The sequence below is a fragment of the Elephas maximus genome, chromosome 6 (genome assembly GCF_024166365.1).
Source record: "Elephas maximus indicus isolate mEleMax1 chromosome 6, mEleMax1 primary haplotype, whole genome shotgun sequence".
Classification (NCBI taxonomy): Eukaryota; Metazoa; Chordata; class Mammalia; order Proboscidea; family Elephantidae; genus Elephas; species Elephas maximus.
This window is the reverse complement of record NC_064824.1, coordinates 52,011,414-52,033,726: the sequence shown is the minus strand read 5'-3', so window position 1 is coordinate 52,033,726 and position 22,313 is coordinate 52,011,414. Positions and strand designations below refer to the sequence as shown.

The 22,313-nt window shown below is 37.1% G+C and overlaps 1 protein-coding gene across 2 annotated transcripts in view; it reads right to left on the bottom strand.

The window, feature by feature from the left end:
* The window catches only part of KCNJ3 (potassium inwardly rectifying channel subfamily J member 3), a 152,216-nt gene that overhangs the window by 90,511 nt on the left and 39,392 nt on the right, over positions 1-22,313 (bottom strand). Inside the window, exon 3 of one of the 2 annotated variants that reach the window (XM_049887260.1) lies at positions 20,225-20,261. The exons of the other annotated variant lie outside the window; for it this stretch is intronic. Coding sequence (XP_049743217.1) covers positions 20,242-20,261 — 20 coding nt within the window. The 3' untranslated portion in view covers positions 20,225-20,241. Of the gene's footprint in view, positions 1-20,224; positions 20,262-22,313 lie in introns of those variants that run through there. 2 annotated transcript variants of the gene reach the window in all.

Here is a 22,313-nt window from a genome sequence, read left to right as displayed (position 1 = left end):
ATTACCAATTTGTTTCCTTTTTACTATACTATGCCCCTTTGTGTGGCCTCCAGGGAGTGGAGTTACTTTTATCATAGTCCTTTGTATATCACTTGACAGTTTGTATATATGATCTTATTTATTTCTCCTAACAACTCCTGGGGTTGGGAGATATTATAAATCCTCTTGCACAAAAAGGAAACCAGTTTCCTGAGATGTGAACTGGCTATGCTGGGAGAACTTTTGTAAATATTGACTATCAGGTCTTCAAACATCTAGTCCAGAACTTCCTGATTGCAACTGACTGCCTCTCTATCTTCAACAGACTAAGTGCTTGCCCACCCTTTGGAGGCCATAGCAAACAGTGTTACTGGTAGTTCTTTCTTAGTTACTAGTACAACTGTACAACCAATCCACAACTATTAAGACTGACTCTCCTCTAAATGCCTTTATTCCTAGATTGCTCTTGCTAAAATGAAAACTGACTTCTATATGAATACATTTATTATTTGATACATACTACTGAAGACTCTTTCTCAACTGAATTACATCAGAGCCTTGCAAAGCAATTCCATTGGAAGGTATATTAGTTTTCTATTGCTCCTGTAACAAATTGCCACAAATTTAGTGGCTTAAATCAACATAAATTAATTAGCTTACAGCTCTGGAGGTCTGATGTTCAAAATGGGCTAAAACCAAGGCGTTGGCAAAACTATGTTCCTTCTAGAGCCTCTGTGGGAGAATCTATTCCTTGCCTTTTCTAGCCTCTAAAGGCTACCTGCATTCCTTGGCTGCAGTCACATCTATCTGACCCCTCTGCTTCCATCATGACATCTCTTCCTTTGACCCTCTTACCTCATTTTTTCCGTTGTAAAGACCCTTGCCATTACATTGGGTCCATCTGGATAATTCAGAATAATCGCCCTATTTCAAGTTCTTTAATTTAATCACCTCTGCACATTTTTTTTTGCCATATAAGGTAAAGGTTTTGGGGACACAGCCTGGACATCTTTGTGGGGTTTTTATTCATCTTGCCATAAAAGAAAAATTGAAAAAATCAGTATCATAAATAATGACATTTAATTTAACTCTCACAAGCTCTGATATAGCCATTTCAAAAAGTAGATTAAAAAAAAAAACTAATCTTATTCATATTTAACTGCTAAAGATTAAAAATGTTCCATTTATAGGGTAGAATAAAGTCAACTAGTAACATATATTTTATTCAATATGTATGCGTGTCCTAGAAAATATAATAAAACAAGAAAAAAATAGAAAGATATATAGGGATTGGGTTACTCAAAATTATGAAGATGGCAAGTCTCTCTAAATAAATCTAAACTTGAATGAAATTCCAATCAGCATTTTAGCAAGCATTTTTTTTTAGAACTTGATAAGCTAATCCTAAAATTCATACGAAAGACCAAAAGACAAAAATAACCAAAAAACTGTTGAAAAATAATGATGGTGGCTCTTGCCCCACAATATAGTATGACTTATTTTAAAACATTACTAATTCCAATACTAGAATATTAGAAATAGAAAAATAGACTTCTGAGGTCAAGTAAAAGTGTAAAAAACAGATGCAACTATAATCAAAAACTTGTAGAAGTGGCATTATAAGTCACTAGAGATAACGTGGGCTATCTGTCCTAGGAAAATTGACTACCCGTATAGGAAAAAAAAAAAAAAATGAGGTTAGATCATTACTACACATGATATAGAAAAAAATGAATTAAAAAAGGACTGCAGACCAAAAAGTGAAATTCGAAACTCTACAACTTTAGAAAAACAGAAGAAAATGCCCTGGTAGATTAACAATAGATTCCTTAAACAAAAACAACTCATTTTAACAAAAAACCACACCCATTGCCGACAAGTCAATTTCGACTCATAGCAACCCTATAAGACAGGGTAGAACTACCTCATAGGGTCTCTGAAGCTAACATCTTTACTGAAGCAAACTGCCACATCTTTCTCCAGCAGAGCAGCTACTGGGTTCGAACTGCTGACCTTTTGGTTAACAGCCAAGTGCTTAACCACTGTGCCACCAGGGCTCCTCGTAACTAATTTCAAAGACCGATAAATTTAGCAGTATATAGGAAGCTACTATATGACAAAAACTCCTATATAAATGTTTAAAGACAAGCCAAAAACGGGGGGGGGGGGAGGGGGGCGGGCGGGCGGAATAAAAACTTATAAAACACATAACCAAGAAAAGACTAGATCCAAAATAATTAATAATAAATCCTACAAATAAATAAGTTATAGATGATTCAGTAGAAAATAAAATGACTACGAATCATGTAAAAATGCCCAACTTCGCTAGGGTAAGAGAAAGGCAAATTAAAACAGTGACATGATGTCATTTCAGGGCCACAAGACTGAACAAGTTGTTTGAAAGTCTAAAACACCAAGTGTTGCTTAGGATGTGTTGGGTATAGAGTTCAAAAATAGCTAATATGAGTCTAAGTTGGAACGATCACTTTGGAGAGCAATCTGGCAACATGGTACAGCATTCAGAAAATCTGAAGATGAACATTCTCTACCACCCAGTACTTCTTGTAACCATTAGGTTGCCTTGTAAAACTCTGTCATATTTGAACAAGCTGTTAAAATGATATTCACTTCAGCAAAGATTATGCTTCCAAAAGTGGGAAACAAACAGTCCATTAATAAAATATTAATGAATAAATACTTTATTCATGTTATGGAAGACTATATAGCTCTTATAATACATAAACAAAATCTTGGTTTGGAAATCATACTGTTAAGTTTTTTAAAAAAGCAAAATATAAATGATATAATTTACCTACATTTAAAAAAAAGACCAAATGATAAATATAATTTATTTTTATGGGTACATATGAATGTAATGAAAATTAAAAAAAAAAAAAAAACTGGTAATGGCGTAGTGGTTAAGTGCTACGGCTGCTAACCAAGAGGTCGGCAGTTCAAATCCGCCAGGCACTCCTTGGAAACTCTATGGGGCAGTTCTGCTCTGTCCTATAGGGTCGCTATGAGTCGGAATCGACTCGACAGCAGTGGTGGGTTTTGGTAATGGTATTGATACATGTCAGTTTAGAACAGTAATTTACTTCCTTCGGGGAAAGCAGAAAGAGAAAGAGAAGGTCAGTTAGGATTTAGTGATATGTTGTTATTGTTAGTTGCCCTCAAGTCAATTCTGACTTATGGTGATCCCATGTGTTCAGAGTAGTACTACTCCACAGGGCTTCATGGTGTGACTCTTCGGAAGCAGATTGTTGGGTCTGTATTCTGAGGTATATATATATCCAACCCCATTGCCATTGCGTCGATTCTATCTCATAGCAACTTCAGAGGATAGAGCAGAACTGCCCCATAGGGTTATCAAGGCTATAAATCTTTAGGGAAGCAGACTGCCACATCTTTCTCCCATGTAGCAGCTGGTGGTTTCAAACTGCAAACTTTTCAATTAGCGGTTGAGGACTTAATCATTGCACTACCAGATACATATACACATATATACAATAATCATAAATTATATATATATATATATTTATAATCATTTCTTTTTAAAATAAGAAATCTCAAATATTTATAAATACGTAACATTTAATTTGGAATGGTAAATACATAGATATCTGTCTGTTCTTACCCATGTGCTGAAATATTTTATATACAAAATGTTTTACGCTCTCTCCTCACTCATGGACGTAGTTAGGTTCCAAACATCAAGTCTTTATGTGAAAATCAGTGTTACACAAAAACAAAGAATGACCACATCAGATCACAAAATGGAGGATGACTACATCATTACATAACTGCCAAACCACTGAGAATTGTAGCCCAGCCAAGCTGACACATAAGCTTAACCATCAAAGCCAACATTATTCTCACCTTGCACCTCGGCATTCATTACTGCCAGATGTATGTGGTTAGTGCACAAAATAGTCAGAGAGCACGTATTTTACTATTGTCTTAAACGTGAAATGTCGGATAACAAGACAGTTGATAAGTGAGAAGTTGTATATATATTAAATTGAATTTACACTAATATACCCATTACGTATATTGCAGAACAAGCCAGCTCAAATGGAAAATCAGTTGACCTCTAAAACCATATTAATGTAACAGTACATCTTTCTGGTGCATCTGAAAGTCTTCCCCAGTCCAACCATTAGATCAATGTACAGGCAATCCCTGAATTATGAACTAATTCCATTCCTAAATCTACCTTCAAGTTGAATCTGTAGGTTAAGTTGAACAGTCACGTATAGTTCGTATGTAATGTCAGTCTAATGTTTGTTCTCAGTATATAGTTTATAGTGCACCTTTCTATGCTTAAGAAACATTAAAGAAACACTTACAGATACACTAAAATATCTTTCCGACAATAAAGCAATAAAATAATAATGTCCTGAGGCACATCTGTTTGTTATTTTGAACCACTCCACAGTTGAAGAGATACCTACAGGACAAACGTTACCCAAAATAGTCAGAAGATTCTATTGTGTAAAATCTTTGAGAGCAATTAGTTTATTGTACACTCTGAACTAAAAAATCTACACTGTACTGCCCAGGCTGCATTTCTGCTGGGTTTTGAACCCTCCTCAGAAGAGGCAGGGAGGTTTGGGGGCATGGGCAGGATGGTGCTGGGGCCAGAAGGATCAGTCCCTCATCCCCTCCTCACCAGGCCTGTAAACTTCATGGGGTGACTATGAGGCCCCTGCCTCAGGTGCAAGGGAGAATCTTAGGTCAGAATGTGCTAAGAGGGAGCCTGGGGCCCAAATAAGGGTTGGGAAGAAGATGCTTAGGGAAGTCCAAGTCCGAAGTTCGCTAGGGACACCGGGACACAATACGGACATACAAAGGTCAGAATTCTAAGACTGCCTGCTCCCTTTCAGTCACCGAAAGGCCAAGACCTGCTGCAATAATGACAACCCACATGTGTAAGGTAGAGGAAGTAGGAGCACAGAGAGGTGCTGCGATGGCTCCTGGGTTGCACCCCTGGGATGGGGCCGAGTTTGGTAAGGGAGCTACGTGGAGGCCTGCCGTGCGTGTGCCAGCCGGGTGGACTGACCGGTTGTCCTCAGAGAACAGGTAGAGTACTGCACCAGCGTCCTGGCCGCTGGCCTCCACCACCTGCAAGGAAATTTAAGAGGCTATGCAGGGCGGAGTAGTGGTGCTTGCGGTACTCGGACCATGGGGTTGGCTCTTTTCGAGCTCCCAAGGAGATGGACGCATGTGGGCTCTCCGCTGGCTGCTGGGCCACGGTTGGGCGCACCAGGTCGCTGGAGCCCGCCTTCCACCAGTGGCCGCCCAAAGACTCGATGCGCACACGCACAAGCGAGAAAAGCACAGCCCATCGTGGGAGCCCAGCGGCACACCGAGTCAATTTGTCCCTGATAGGCTTTATGAAGGCTGGTTCTTACTGAGGGTTGTATGCAAATCAAGCATTTCTAACCCAGGGTCTGCCTGTATTAGTTCAGCTGTACAAAGGACTAGGAACTGACAATTGTGTCCCAACTCTGGGAGTTCTAAGTTTCAATGCCATTCCACACAAACCTGTGGTTTATAGCAGTGAAATCTGCTCTGGAATGGCTGCGGACAGGAGCATTATAAAAAGGGCATTTAATGATAGGAATAGAAGTAGCATCTGCTCCTGAGTCAGCAAAACCAGGGAATTTGCTGCAACCATTTAATCTCTTTGCTTATGAAACTTGTTTTTCTGTTGTCAGAGGCCCCAAGGGCAAACCCAAGAGTCTCAACAACACTGAGTTCTACAAACTTGAAATCTCCAAGCATAATGCCCTGAAGAAAAAGCTAAAAAAGAGCTGTCAAGACAAATATTTTAGAAGCACCCTTTACTCGAAACGGGATTCCTGACTGGTTAAACTGTTCTCCTATATATTCAGCTTAATGGTTAATTCCATAAAGGTATCATCAGCATTTGCTTCAACTCAGCAAAAGAACACTTCTCTATTAACACATCTACCTGCTGTCGAAGACTGCAGTTCCTCCAGGGACATACAACATTAGTATGCAAACATATTTGATTAAGCACAGCTCTTATATTACTCTGCTCTGTGCTTTTATGTCTTAATTAGTATTTAACCTATTCACTGGAAGTCACCTATAACAAATGTTGCAGACCAAGTGCCATCTTCATGATGCAAAAATAATTCTTGCTCTGAAATTTTGTGGGATTCTCTACCAAAAGGTCTGCAAATGCACTCAGCTTAAACACCAGAAATGATAGTCAAGAGATTCTCTTCTTGTCAAGGGACTGATAAAACGCTTGGAATGAAGAAACCTTACTTAGTCAAGATTGTGTTCAATTAATTTTTAAATGCTGAGTATATCTCCAATATCAAGCACAGAATTTTTAAAGGGATCAAAGGTAAGCTTACAAACTTAAGTGAAACACCCTATTTCTATCTCTACTTCATACTACTTAATCAGATCTCATGTGAAGAAAAAGTCAAATTGTGCACATAAGTAAAGTTGGAAGATACAGAGAGGAATTTAAAGGGGGAAAGGGGAGCAAATAATTTACCTGGCTGAGTGAAAATCATATTTTAAGTGCCTATTCCCACTTTTAACAGCCTAGCAGCACTATTTCTGGTAAGGGAACAGCCTGAAACAGCTATTGCAATACAAGGCCTTCCTCCAAAAAATATTCACTTCACTTATTATACTGCTCTACATTTCACAAATACAAAATCAATAGTTTTTCTTAATTGCTTATAGAGAAGGAGCCAAAAAAAGAAAAGAAAAGAAAAAAAGGAATGGAAAGACCACTCTGTTACATTCAAATATGTCTTCCTTTATACTCCTGATTTGTAACACTTTTTTTTTTATAAACCAATAAGTCTCATCCCATTCTTTTCTGAAAAACCCATAATGCTATGAAAACATCCATATAATTCTTTGACATTTAAAAGTACTTTTTATTACTAATGTATTTCTAATGTTCTACAAAATTATCATCATCATCATTTTTTTTTTAATCCATTTTACTTAGAAGGACACGTGAGCTTAGAAAAGCTGAGTTCTATGTTTCCAAGATCACGTAGTTCTCCAGGGTAGATCTGTGTCAAAATCCTTTCACGTACATCTTTTACTCTAACTGCTATAAACTTCTTGGTGCTATAATTAATCAATTTGTTTCTGTTCTAAACATTAAAATTATACTGAAAAGAAAGGGCTTAGTTCTCTTGAATCATCTACACCTCCATTCTTTCAGAGTTGTCATATGTACTTTATGTTTTCAAAAGTACATTTTTAAAACTGAAATTAAAAGCCATGCATATGGTTAAAACAAACTAAAAATATTTTGGTCCTGCTAAAACAACTGTTGTTGTTAGGTGCCATCGAGTCGGTTCCAACTCATAGTGACGCCATGTACCACAGAGCGAAACAGTGCCTGGTCCTGTGCTGTCCTCACAATCGTTGTTATGCTTGAGCCCATCGTTGCAGTCACTGTGTCAATCCATTTTGTTGAGGGTCTTCTTTTCTGCAGGCCCTGTACTTTACCAAGCATGATGTCCTTCTCCAGGAACTGATCCCTCCAGATAACATGTCCAAAGTATGTAAGACCCAGTCTCGCCATCCTTGCCTCTGAGGAGCATTCCAGTTGTCCTTCTTCCAAGACAGATTTGTTCATTATTTAGGCAGTCCATGGTATATTCAATATTTTTCGCCAACACCACAATTCAAAGGCATCAATTCTTCTTTGGTCTTCCGTATTCATTGTCCAGCTTTCACATGCATATGATGCAACTGAAATTACTATGGCTTGGGTCAGGTGCACCTTAGTCTTAAAGGTGACATCTTTGCTTTTCAACACTTTAAAGAAGACTTTGTAGCACATTTGCCCAATGCAATGTGTCTTTTGATATCTTGACTGCTGCTTCCATAGGTGTTGGCTGTGGATCCAAGTAAAATGAAATCCTTGACAACCTCAATCTTTTCTCTGTTTATCAAGACGTTGCTTGCTTATTGGTCCAATTGTGAGGATCTTCGTTTTCTTTATGTTGAGGTGTAATCCATACTGAAGGCTGTGGTCTTCGATCTTCATCAGTAAGTGCTTCTAGTTCTCTTCACTTTCAGCAAGCAAGGTTGTGTCATCTGCATAACACAGGTTGTTAATGAGTCTTTCTCCAATCCTGATGCCTTGTTCTTCTTCATGTAGTCCAGCTTCTTGGATTATTTGCTCAGCATACAGATTGAATAGGTATGGTGAAAGGATACAACCCTGATGCACACCTTTCCTGACTTTAAACTACTCAGTATCCCTTTGTTCTATTTGAACAACTGCCTTTTGATCTATGTACAGATTCCTCATGAGCACATTTAGGTGTTCTGGAATTCCCATTCTTCAAAATGTTATCCATAGTTTGTTATGATCCACACAGTCAAATGCCTTTGCATAGTCAATAAAACACAGGTAAACATCCTTCTGGTATTCTCTGCTTTCAGCCAGGATCCATCTGACATCAGCAATGATATCCCTGGTTGCACGTCCTTTTCTGAAACCAGCCTAAATTTCTGATTGTTCCCTGTCGATATACTGCCACAACTGCTTTTGAATGATCTTCAGCAAAGTTTTGCCTGCACGTGACATTAATGATACTGTTCTATAATTTCCACATTCAGCTGGATGACCTTCTTGTGAATAGGCATAAATATGGATCTCTTGCAGTCGGTTGGTCAGGTAGCTGTCTTCCAAAATTCTTGGCATAGACAAGTGAGCACCTCCGGTGCTGCATCCATTTGTTGAAACATCTCAATTGATATTCCATCAATTCCTGGAGCCTTGTTTTTCACCAATGCCTTCAGAGCAGCTTGGACTTCTTCCTTCAGTACCATTGGTTCCTGATCATAAGCGACCCTTTGAAATGGTTGAACATCGACTAATTCTTTTTGGTATAATGACTCTGTGTATTCCTTCCATGTTCCTTTGATGCTTCCTGTGTCATTTATTATTTTCCCCATAGATCCTTCAGTATTGCAACTCGAGGCTTGAATTTTTTCCTCAGTTCTTTCAGCTTGAGAAACGCCGAGTGTGTTCTTTCCTTTTGGTTTTCTATCTCCAGCTCTTTGCACATGTTATTAAAAAGCAAGTATAATAAGAATAAAAACAACCACTGGGAATTAAAACTTGGGTGAAAGACAAAGCATTTATGCTTCAGTGCTAAAATCTGGAAGATTTTCTATAATTAGGATGCTTTCTTAAAAGCTTGAGTCAGGGTAAAAAGGCAACAATAATTAAAGAAGCAACAAAAGAAATAAAGGAAACATTTTTCCTAGTGTTAGCGTCAACACAATTTTTTAAGCCAATATGCCAGGCTGTTTCTAAATGGCTTTGAGTCAATCAGAAATGCTGTTATTAATAAACATTAGCGTTACCCTTCATTGGGGAGGGTAATTGGTACAACCTGAACTGAAAGTAATGTGGAGCTGCCGTATTATTGGTCTTTGATCTCACAATTACAGTTTTAACAATCTATTATAAAGAAATATTTTAATAGCTCAAAAAAGCCTTACTAAAAAACTTAATTGTATTACAAATCACTAGACAAAATTTGTTTCTAAATAAGAGGATTAGGGTCTTCATCTGAGGGCAACAATAAAAAACCAAACCCACTGCTGTTGAGTTGATTCCCACTCATGGCAACACTATGGAAGAGAGTAGAGCTGCCCCATAGGGTTTTTGGGGCTTTAAATCTTTATGGAGGTGAAAGCAGACTGCAATATCTTTCTGCTGTGGAGCGGTTGGTGGGTTTGAACCACTGACCTTTCCAGTCAGCAACTGAGCGCTTAAACACTGCCACCAGGGCTCCCATAAAACCAAACAAATAAGATCGCTATCTTAGAACAATAACTGGTACATAAAAAACTGCTTAATATTTTTTCTATTATCTCTTATATCCTGATTGGTAATAGCAAATATTTTGGACATTGTATTTTTTCATATTTCACTGATGTTTTCTTTTTGTCATTCACCTTTTAACTCTGTTCATGTGTTTCTGATCTTCAACATCACTTGGTATTAAGTGCATTTGAAGCATCTCCTACTTGTCACTGAATCTATTATTTAATGTTCAGTGGTTAAATTACTGATAATTTGTACAAAGTTAATGGGTTCTATAAGAACAGCTTGACTTCTACGTTGACACAATTCATCCCACCACAGCCCATTCTCCCCTAAAATGAATGCAGGGATTCTTATTATGCAGTGCATCAAGTAACTTTAAAAAAAAAATTAAATGGGAATGACATTGATGATCGAGGGGATGGTAATATTAGCAGTTCTCTACTGGAACTGTTTTAGTCAGCTGAGACTTCCGACATGTTTGCAAGCCATTACTTTATTTTTCACTGTCAAGCTCAGAAAAAGTCAAGTAACTGACAGGTAACTGCTAATATTTCCCTATCTGTGATATATTTACCAAACGTGTACTCTGAGATCACACAAAATAATTTGTTTCCTAGTATGTTTATCAGTCATCCCACTGACAGTTTTTGTTAAAACTAAGAAAAAATGGATATCATCAGCACATCCTGAGTATGTAAGTTATTAATTACTCTACTATCACATCCTAATGCAGAGTAGCATAGGTTTCTAACCAATTTTTCATTTGATGTATGAGTGAAAGTTTTTAATTCATTCATGTTTGTCCTAACCTAGATGTCTTACAATTGAAAATGTTTGTTTCCAAGGCATAGGACAAAGGACACCAGGCATTCTAGAAATGTCTTGTAGAATTAATCACTTGCTTGCTCTCTCTAGATGATATCACAATCTGTAACAATTTGAAAGGAAAAACCCACCTCTAACAGAGAACCCATGTATAACTTTCTGTTTTTCAATGCTTAAAGGGAACAGTCAAGGTGAGCTTCTGTACCTCTAAGGTAACAACATATTTTTATTTTTACACAAGTTTTACTTGAAAGGCTACTGTTGTATCTCTAGCACAAAAAACAGAAAGAGGAAAAAAATATAAACTATTTTAAAGTGATTTAAAAATAGAAGCCATGCTATTTCTAAAGAGTGTTATTTAGTAGGCAAGTATGGAATAGGTGTGAATATGGTCCATAAATGATATTCAAGCAGAAGAAAAGTCATATTTCATAACTTTTAAAAAACAAAAAAAAATCTAATATGGTTTATTCCCCATTTTATAGGGTTGACAAGAAATTCTAGTTAGACAGGAAATTCTAACTTAGTCATGTATTGTATTTTGGGGTGGGGTAGGGGTGGGGACCCTCAATAATCCCTAAAGTTTTATTAGAATCCCAAGAAGGCATGTTTTGTTCAGAAAATTTGAGGAAGACCCTTGATTTGGTGAGAATTGATTACTACAGAGATGCTCCCTGCCCAAGCCCACATAGTCCTTTCAAAGGTGGACTGCTTTAAGTCTTTTGTTCATGTATTGAACACTAGAATCTTTTCGCTTACTTCCCAAGGCCATGGTCCTTGGTACTCAGCTCCCAGGGACCCATAAATCAGTCTGTCCAATATCTAGCCTTCCTCTGAGGCCCTTTATAGGGTTATGGGTACAATTTTTTGCCACTTCCAAAAATGACTATTCTAAGATCATTTTTCTTGGAAATTACCTCCAAGTCAGGCTGCTTACCCTTTGCAAATTAAAACAATAACCTCTACTTCCTCTTATCAGAAACAGGTATGAAATTATAAAGCTGTTTACTTGTAGTGGAGGGCAGATGGGGATAATAAAAGGGAGAACTCAGACTTTTAGAAATAAAACGTTAGCCTCCTCTTTCCTGGAGCAGGGGTAGAAAGCTCAGGTCCACAGCAACAAAAAATCCTGGAGACTAGTTTAGTTTTGTTTTTCTTAAAAATATACCTTGTTACATAAGTTTTATTTTTTAAAAATTAGAAATAAGATAAAAAGTGAGATACAATACTAACTACATTTTCTCAATTTGCCCCTTAAGAATCCTTAAGTTTTAACTCTTACAAATCTTCTATTTTGCAAATAATTATAAAAGAATTAGAGCCCACAGTCCTCATCACATTGATAAATGAGTAAAAGGAGTAACTGTTAACAGCTAAAAAGGTATACTTTTTACGACAAGTACAATCCTGACTTCTTGAAAGAGGCATTATGTTCAATTCACTTCTTACTTAATAGACTATAAAGTACGGCTCTAAATGGTTTATGCAATGAAAAAATACTGCAAGTTCGGTGTGCACGGCCTACTGTTCAAAAATAATGATCTGGGTTTTCCCTGTTCTTTCAAGAGCAACAGCAGGAAGCAGTGTGCCTGTTAGAAACATTGACTGTCATTTTACAACATGCAAATGAGATTTTATTGCTAAGATATAAGCAAGGCGCTGTTATTGCTCATTTGGATAAAAACAGTGTCCATATCATTACAGTATAATAACATGGAGAATATATTTAACAAATGATTTTCCAGGAAGTTATTATAGCAAGGAAATATCCAAGTGGGCAAGGTTGGTGCCTCATAATTTCCTACATCGCTTTAAAAGCCTTTAGTAATTTCCCTGTGCTCACTGTGATTCTTTTGCAAAATAAACAGATACTAATGACGGTGGAGGTGGTGGTTGCCATGGAGTAGATTCCAACTCACGATGACCCCATCGCAACTGCTCTCAAGAAAATCCTCAAGTCAAACAACTATTCTCCCAGGATCAGTCAGGTTGCAAATGCTGGAGCCAGCAAAGGGGCAGAGGGGTCCAAACAGACCAGCTTTAGCTGACTGCCCTTCATTTATCTTGTACATCACCTTCTCTCAGTGGAAGATTTTATTATCATTACTATTTTTATTTTTTGTGAGCTCTCTAGGGAGCAATGATTCTTTTTTTGCAAATTTCTGTTTCAGTTTTTGTGTCTTCAATTTCACAGCTTGGATTTCTCTCTCACTACATTCTATTTGGTTAATATTTTATAGACATTCTTCAAAATGTCTTATCTATCAATTCTATCCTTCCTGCTTCCCAGGATTCTTATAGGCTCATTTCTTTGCCCATGCATTTTTCTGCCATTTCAATCAAATTTTGGGAAAGAGGGGAACTAAAATCATATGGTTAACCAGCCATCTTAACCTTCAAGTCTTCACATCCTCTAAGTTCTGTTTTCAGCTAAGGTCTTCCACAGCGGTACTGAAATAATTTTTACTCAATTTTCATTCAATTCACCTATTGCCATAAGTAGAAGATATGACTAAAGAAATTACCATGACCATATATCAACAAAATAATTCAACTCTACCAAATTTTAAAACTATGGATATCCTGTCACTCATTTAAAGGAGATTCTCCGCCCCACCACTGCCCCCCCAAAAAAAGTCTGAGTGGAAAAAATAAGCTTTCGCTAAAATACAGTACTGGAAAATGATATAGCAGAACTAAACAAAAATGTTTTTACTTCTATATAAGATATTTGGAAACCCTGGTAGCACAGTGGTTAAGTGCTACAGCTGCTAACTAAAGGGTCAGCAGTTCAAATCCACCAGGCGCCCCTTGGAAACTCTATGGGGTAGTTCTACTCTGTCCTATAGGGTCGCTATGAGTCAGAATCGACTCGATGGCACTGTGTTTATTTGGTTTTTTTGTATAAGATATTTAAATTAACCTCATTAAACAAATGTGTTACAAAAGGGGCTTGTCCTGGAGATAACCAAGCAGCACAGCGCACTGGTTATCAGCACATGCCCTGGAGTCACACGGCAATAGTTCATATCTTAGCTGCACCAGTAGCTAGCTGTGTGACTTTGGGGAAGTTATTTTACCTCTCTGAAACTCAGGTTCATCCTGTGCAAATGTGATAACAGTATCTACCTCGTAAGGTGTTTAGGGGTTTTGAAATCACTGAAAATTAGTGATAGTACATAATAACTGGAGCCCTGGTGGTGCAGTGGTTAAGCATGCAGCTGCTAACCAAAAGGTCAGCAGTTTGAATTCACCAGCTGCTTCTTGGAAACCCATGGGGCAATTCTACTCTGTGCTATAGGGTCACTATGACTTGGAATCAAATTAATAAATACGTCTTAAGATTATTAAAAATTGTTTCTCAGAAGGTATAAATGAAGTACTGCACAGAAACAGACAAAATATGAACCCCCTCAGCATTAATTCCAGTTACAAGAGCCTCTGGGAAGCTTTGTTGTAATGAATAAAATATTCACCTACTTAGTACCGAATACAAAACCATAAGAAAAATGACTGAAGGGCTCTTTCCAGTTCTTATTTGTAATATGCATTATTTTCTGTATGACAATTCAAATGCAAAGTGAGAACCGGTAGATTCTGTCAATACATAACATGTGGTTTTGATTTCATATCAAATGTCACCATTAGAATTATTTCACTTGCAAGATTTGTCATTTTTTATTATGTAAAATTTCCACCAAAAATATATAGGAAGGTGATTCAAAAGAGAGTCAGTGCTAAAATAGACTCTGCAAGCAAAAGCCCACCATCTGTAGCTGGAGGACTTCAAAAACCCAGGGGTGTCTTCTTATCTAACTGTCAACACCAGGAAGTATGCCAAGGGGACAGATGCTAAAATTGGAAAGTCTCATCTAGGGCGTGACATCAGAGTCCTATAAATTCTCTCTGAAAAGCATCATTCACCACGACAGCAATTCAGTATTAAGGAGAAAACAAAAGCATCCTCCTTAACGAATAATCCAAAACCTGAACCCATTGCCATTCAGTCGATTTCAACATACAGTGATCCTATAGGACAGAGTAGAGCTGCCCCATAGGGTTTCCAAGGAGTGGCTGGTGGATCTGAACTGCTGACATTTTGCTTAGCAGCCAAGCTCTTAAACACTGTGTCACCTGGGCTCCTAATGAATTATGGTCTCCATTAAATAGCTATACTTCTAAAATTCTACTAATACAAATGGACATACTGGTTTGCAGAATGGGAAGTAAAATTTGTATTAAACAAGTTTCCAAGAGGCCAGGAGGTATTGCTTTTAATCACTGGCAACAACCAGGACCATGTGATCAATCAGGAAAGAAATAACAGAGGCCATTACTAAAAATACTTTCTAAGGACAGTGCAGAGTTGGGAGGAAAAAATTAAAAGAAAATCTGCTCCCTTGACTTAACAACACACTGACAAGGATCCAATAACGAGAATTGGTAACTCAGAGACTGCATTTGTCATTAAAAATGGAAACAACCTACAAGTAATATCATTTCTTGGAAAGTTTATGGTCCAGAAACATAGATATCCATCAGTAAAGTATATTTCATGTCCGTTCAAGAATGGTCGAACCTGTATTTTCACACCCATGGGATTTTCCCTTCTAGCAGAGAAGAAATCCACCTTTTAAGATTTCATAGTCTCCAGCTGCTACGTGTGTTTTTCAATCAAGCAGAATGTGAAAGTGTACTTGCTGGCTGTGGCTTCAGTTTCTAAAGCAGAGATTGCAAACTCAAACAGTGGGCCAAACAGGTAACATGAATGAGTGAAGCAGAGTGTGTAACCTGGAGAGTGAATGCCCCAGATACAGGGGACAGATAATATTCAGCTCTATGTTAGAAAGCAAGCCTGTTATTGTCATATCTTAGCTTCCAATTTGTTGTTGTTGTTAGGTACCATGGAGTTGGTTCGGACTCATAGCAACCCTCTATGTCCAACAGAACGCAACACTGCCTGGTCCTGTGCCATCCTGATGATTGTTGCTATGTTTAAGTCCATTCCTGCAGCCACTGAGTCCATCCATCTCATTGAGGGTCTTCCTCTTGCAGAAATTTTAAAATCTACATTTCTATTTGAAATCTCCAAGTTAGGTAAGTGATGGTAAAAAAGAAGAAAAAAATCAAGCATTATTTTAAAAATGTGAGTGCCATATACATTTATAAACTCAATTCAACCTGGAGGTTACCACATGGTAAACTCATAAAAGTCGTCATTATAATTAAACCTCATAAGAATTAGGATGACTGCTCTGTTTGATTGTTTTTCTTTGCTTGAGTAGTATGATGGTTTAACTGTACATGCCAAAAAATCTTACAACTTTTTATACGAGGAGAAAGCCCTGTGATTTGCAAATCATGTTCAGTTTTTGTACACAGAGATCTAAACAAGCTAAGAAAAACTGGATCATAAAGGTTTATTCTGTCTCCTACTGGCACAGTGGTTAAAGCATTTTGCTTTAACCAAAAGGTTGAGAGTTCAAATCCACGAGCTGCTCTAGGGCAGAAAGATGTGGCAGTCTGCTGCTGTAAAGATTTACAGCCTTGGAAACCCTATGGGGCAGTTCTACTCTGTCCTTTAGGGTCTATATGGGTTGGAATCAACTCAACTTCTTCTCTCTTTTTTTTTTTTTAAATATAAGAAATAATAGATTTCCCAAGAAATAAAAGGAAAAAATAAAAATATCCTAGCAGTTATTTGTTTCTAAAAGATAAGGGAACAATAAAAATTTCCATTTGCGTTTTATGTGAGAAGCACTAATATAACCCATCCTGGTTATTGGCTTACTCAGTATTTCAGAGGAAAATAAAATCATTATTAATAGGGACTCCTTTCCAATAAGTTATGGGCTGCCAAAGGCGACCAACTCTAATAAAAATATACTCCTTTCTTTTCCATTTCTATACCTCATTCTTTTTCATTTCCATTTACTGAGAAGAAACTCATGTGATACAAGACTATATTAGTCAGTTGCAGAACACATGAAAATACTGTTATTTCCTAAATAGCCAAATAAAGGCAGAAGGAATACATTTGTCCAAGTATATGTGGTAGATTATATCTCAAAGTATTAGTCTGAGTACTCTTTTGTATATTTTCTGTGCATTCTTCCTGCTCTGTAATCCGGAGAGGATCCCCCTCCGAGGGCCATTTTTCTTTCCCCCAGCCCCCATTAGAACAAGGACTCAAGGAATCCTCATGCCTCTGGGTATCAAAGAAGTATTTGAATGACTCAGATGATTGCTTTAGTTCTGTTCCAAAAGACAAAATAGGACTGAGGTTTGGGCCTCTGAGAAGTAGAAGGTAATGACGCAATGGAGAGGAAGGATGGATGGTTCTCCAAGTGGAAAGGAAGATGATGGATGGCAGAAGAAAACGAATGGAGGAAAAGAAAGTAGCCAGATATTATTAAACAAGAACAGACCAACCTACCATTTGTGGAAAATCTAACTGGACACTTAGACTTCTTACGGCTTTGAGTATCTCTTAGTTTTGAAATAGGATCAGATTCTGGACATTAAAATGACTTGCACCAAGAGGTTTCTATAATTAAGTCTATAATTTGCTAATCCAACCAACCTGTAATAAGAACAAGAAAACTGGACAGAGTTTACAACAACAAAAAAGAGGAAGAGCAAAGAAAACAGAAACTTCAAAAGCAATTCAGAAAGTTTCCTGAAAGTAATGCCACAATAATTTTTAGACACTGCCCTAGGATATTAATGAAAACTCAGTGGCCTTTTTTTTCCTAACAATCAAGAATTACAGCCTGAAACTCAAAATTGGATATATTTCATACTTTAATGTGACAATTTAGAAGGACAGAGTTACTTAATAGTCCAAGGCCTGTCACTCGAAAATCAAAATTTCTAAATTCCCTTTTGCTTCTCCTAGAAGCCATTAGGGGAAAAAATGAAAGCTATACAAACCATGGCCTTCTTTAGAATTGTTTAATACATATTCTGGAAGAAATAAATATTAAAACGGTAATTAAATGAAACCATTTATAATAACATATAAAAGAAAAAACTAAATTTTCAGAATAATTGGTGATGTCTCTACATACATCTTCTACTTTTAAATTGAGCTTTTTAATATTAAAAACATTATGTAATAGCATCAAGAATTCAAACAAAACTAATTACATCCCAGATGAAAACTAAATATTATAGGATTTTACTAAGTATATTTTCAGTGTTTCATTTTAGGTTTGGAGACAAGCTGGTATATAATTAAACCCATTCTTACCCTGTAAGGCTGATTGTCTGGCAACCACAAGTGGTTTATGTTAACAGGAACACAGATTAAGATATTGACTGCAGTGACCTGGAGACAGGACCACAAGGGGAGTGCAAAGTCCAGCTACCTAAACCCATTTTACTTGACATAAATAGAAAGTTTTTATCTAGAAGCCTGAACTGGGTGGGGGTTATGCATGGAGGGCGTCTTCCTTTTTCTCTCTTTATTTTTCTGCCTTTCAGTTTGCTCAGTTGTATCTTCATTTTCCAACTCTCTGATAACAACTCAAATTTTCATGTAATATTCAACTGTAGAACAGTCTTTTTACTGAAAATCACAACTCAGTTTTATTACTAAATGGCTTAAAACCAAACAAAACCAAACCCAGTGCCGTCGAGTCTATTCGAACTCTTAGCAACCCTATAGAACAGCATAGAACTGCCCCATAGAGTTTCCAAGGAGCACCTGGCGTATTTGAACTGCCAACCCTTTGGTTAGCAGCTGTAGCACTTAACCACTATGCCACCAGGGTTTCCAACTGAATAGCTTAGTCCTGTCTAAAACCAGACTTCGATCTCAAATTTATTTCTTTTTACTCAATAGCTTTAGGGACATGTCATCGGATCTCTCACCCTCTTCATCTCCTTGCTATCAGTCTTGCTATCTGCTGGTTCCTGCAAAGTTGAAAAAGGCAGCAGGAGTAGGGATTTGAGGTAGAGGGATCAAACACTGATACCTTTCTGATATAACAGAGACCAGTTGTCTTGCTCTTCATTTCAGCAACCATCAAGATGCTCTCTCTTTCATGGAACACACACCTGGCTTTTATTTTGCGCCACCCCAAAGTTTCCTGTGGTTGGTCCTTCACTACTTCACTTTCTTGGGGGAGGGACTAAAACAATTTCTTCCTCAGATTCTGACTATGTGAAATGAATAATTCCAGATTTTCTTATTCTTAGGGTGTCCTCCTGCCAGGAGGCTGCTTGCTTGGGCAGGAATCTCCTCAGGGCAGATAAATCCCAGCTACTTTCTCTGGTATGCCATTAGCTTATGGCAAACTAAGACATCCTTGCTGTTGCAACATGCTAGATTCATTAGCTGGATTTGGTCCTGTAGAATTCTTCTGTCGTCTCAGGAATCTCCAGCAAATTCCCATGCTTCTGAATTCATCAAGTGGGAAGCAAATAACAGTAGAGTTACAGAGGTGGAATTATAAGGAAGCTAAGGAAGTTGAAGCTATGGGGCCCCTTGAATGGACCCTGTCTAAATACCTGAACAGGACCCTAAGAATATATTCACATGGTAATATAGTTTGTAAAATTTTCGAAAGTAATATACTCATATATTTTGTTTCTTAATGAGGGTTTCACCTATCGTATTAGTTTCAGGCCTCACAAAATGTGGGTCTGTTCCTAGCATTTTGTACGGCCACTTATGCTCACCAAACTCCAAAGGGGACAAACACATGCCAATTGCCTTTAGGAACTCTCACCAGGATGTCTCCTCTTAAATCTTTTATGGGATAGGGTTGGAGACATACCCAGGATAGCAAACCCTTCAGTAGGGTGACAACTTTTTGATTAGTAGTTGAGTACTAAACTGTCTGTGTCATCCAGAGACCTATACATTCCAATAGGTTCACCAAAAATCAATATTTAAGTCTGTTTTTTTTTTTAATTTTTTTTTTCCAATTTTGTGCTGGGCAGACTTGGTCTCTGTTTCCTAGAAATTCGCTAAACATCTGATTTGTTTTCCACTATTAGAATAAATCACTGATAAATGCCAAATGCATTTTTGATCTTTCCGTCCTTGACTAATGCCTAGTACTTTCAAGTGATCTGTAAATAATACATACTTTTGAATAATATCTTTCCAGGTTGTTTTTAACGTGCCCCAAACCTCATATTGAATGTTGATGGGCAGTCAGTGAAACAATGCAAAGAAGACAGAAATGAACAGCTAATGAGCTACTTGGGATGCCAGCAGGGCACTCTGTCCATGCAATACTTCAAACCGAGTGGTGATACAAAGAAAAAACTGATTAAAGCCAGGAGCCTTTTGAATCCTGTTCCAAAATATGACCCTGTAAGATGTTTTTATGTTTCTAAAGAGTCACTTGAAGTCTGCAATTGTCTTTCATATATCTAAACACCAGTCAGAAAACTATTGCCTGCCATGAGGAAAAGGAAGAGACGAAAAATAGAGAAATCCATCAATACTATGCTAATTAAGAAACAAGGACAATACCATAGCAACAAAATTGTCCTGAGACATGTAGGATATTCAGAAACATGAAATTCACAGGTATGCAGGATCCAACAAGGTGCAAAACTCACTTCTTATCAAGTACCACTATAAAAAAAAAAAAAAAAAAATTCATGATTACAAAAAAAACAGGGGGTGGGGGTAAATTGTACTACTAGCATGTTTTAACCTAGCAAGTAGGTATCTTTACGTATGTCAAACAGACCAGGGTTCAAATTTAGACTTCCAAAACCAAAAAAAAAAAACAACCATTGCCATTGAATGAATTCCGACTCATAGCTACCCTATAGGACAGAGTAGAACTGCCTCATAGGGTCTCCAGGGATCATCTGGTGGACTTGAACTGCTGACCTTTTTGGTTAGCAGCTGTAGCTCTTAACCACTACGCTACCAGGGCTTCCAGTTTAGACTTAGATGTATATAAAAGGCAAGTTTCTGTCATCCTATTTCCTCATCTATAAATGAGGACAGTCTAATTCATAGATAGGTTTTGAGTAAATTAAAAAAATGTATTTTTAAGTGTTTATGCTAGTTCCTGGCACAATGTAATCAACGCATTGTAGCTACACCAGTATTACGTATCAGTAGGGCATTATGACAATTTTTTATCAAAGACAGACCACAGAAATAAAGCAGCATTTTTGTCTTGACAGATTCATTTGGTAAAAACAAGCTATTTACCTGAGAATGTATGGGCTGTCCCACAAATCCCCTGCACGACAAATATAGTGAATCAAATTCTTTTACTTTAAAACATACTGACAGACAAAAACTTTCTTTTGCTTTTTCATAGCAAGACCTGTTCACCTATCTGTCCATGTATCTGAAAAGGTAAAAATTTCACTCTGACAAAAAAAAGATTAAAAAAAAAATATGATGATGATCTTTATAAACAAAAATAACTTGTTATGTATATTAAAAAGATCCCCAAAGCAGTTATCTGGTTTGCACAGAACAACTCAAGTATGTATATAACATACATATTTTAGAAAAAAATCGTCCTTGAATTAACTAGGTATATTCTCTTAGTCACAAAATAGGTAAACTATCATAGGTAATTTGGCAAAAGTGCAAAGAAGAAAGGCAACTAAAGCTAGCAATTTTACCTTTAAGATTCCACCATGCAAATTGGAGTTTTCAAGCTGTTTGGGATACTGCTAATCCCAAGAGTTTTTTATATATCTTTGCGATTTGGCAACCCCATCTCTTATTTTATTTCCCATTTGTAGAACAGCACGTAGCTGTATCCAAATCACACCATGCTGTATCATTCCCTCGAGCCATTGCTCTTGGTGCTGTGTAAAATTCTATTCTTTTAAAGCCCAGGTGATTGACACCTCATCTAAATAGGTTGCCTTGGCGTCAAACTTGGACTTAACTGCACCTTCCTCTAAACTGCACTTCTTTCTTACTCCACGTCCTTCTACTATTACATGAAAGTTTAAATGAATTATACTTTTTTCAAAGAAAAAAAAATGCTAAATTACTTTTAAATGTGATCTCAATTTTTGGTAGACTCAATGCACTATGCCTCGAGTAGAGAACCACTGGAGCTTATTGGAGGCATGATTTAACCACCTAATGTTGTAGCTAAATCACCTTTACTGGAAGAACATTTTAAATCTGTGATGAATTTAAACTAGAATATGCTTCGGGGAGAAATGCTCTTTTTATTAATCACATTATTGATATAATAAAATAGGATATTTCTATAATATTTTATATGGGCTTCTAATGTTTGTATTTGCAAAATTTAGTAGGAGCAGCGAAAAATTTAGATACTGCTTCTCTTTACTTATACTACAGTCTTATTTCATGTTAAAAAACAATGTAGGTTAGTGCCAAATTACCAGACTGAATAATTTGAATACTTTTCTACCATGAAGTTTTCCTACTTTGTATTAGCTTTTTGCAGGAAAAATATAAAGTTCCTTCTTTTGACTATTTGCATTTTTAAAAAATGAAGCAGAAAAAACTTCATTTAAAAAACAATACTTTCCATTGTATTTTTTTTTACTAGCGCAACTTTTAAAACTTGGCTAAGCAAAGAGCTTTTTTTTTTCTGAGATCATGATTCCCCCACCCAATTAAACCGTATTAAAACCAATACTGATTTAATCCAAGAAAATGTAACCAACC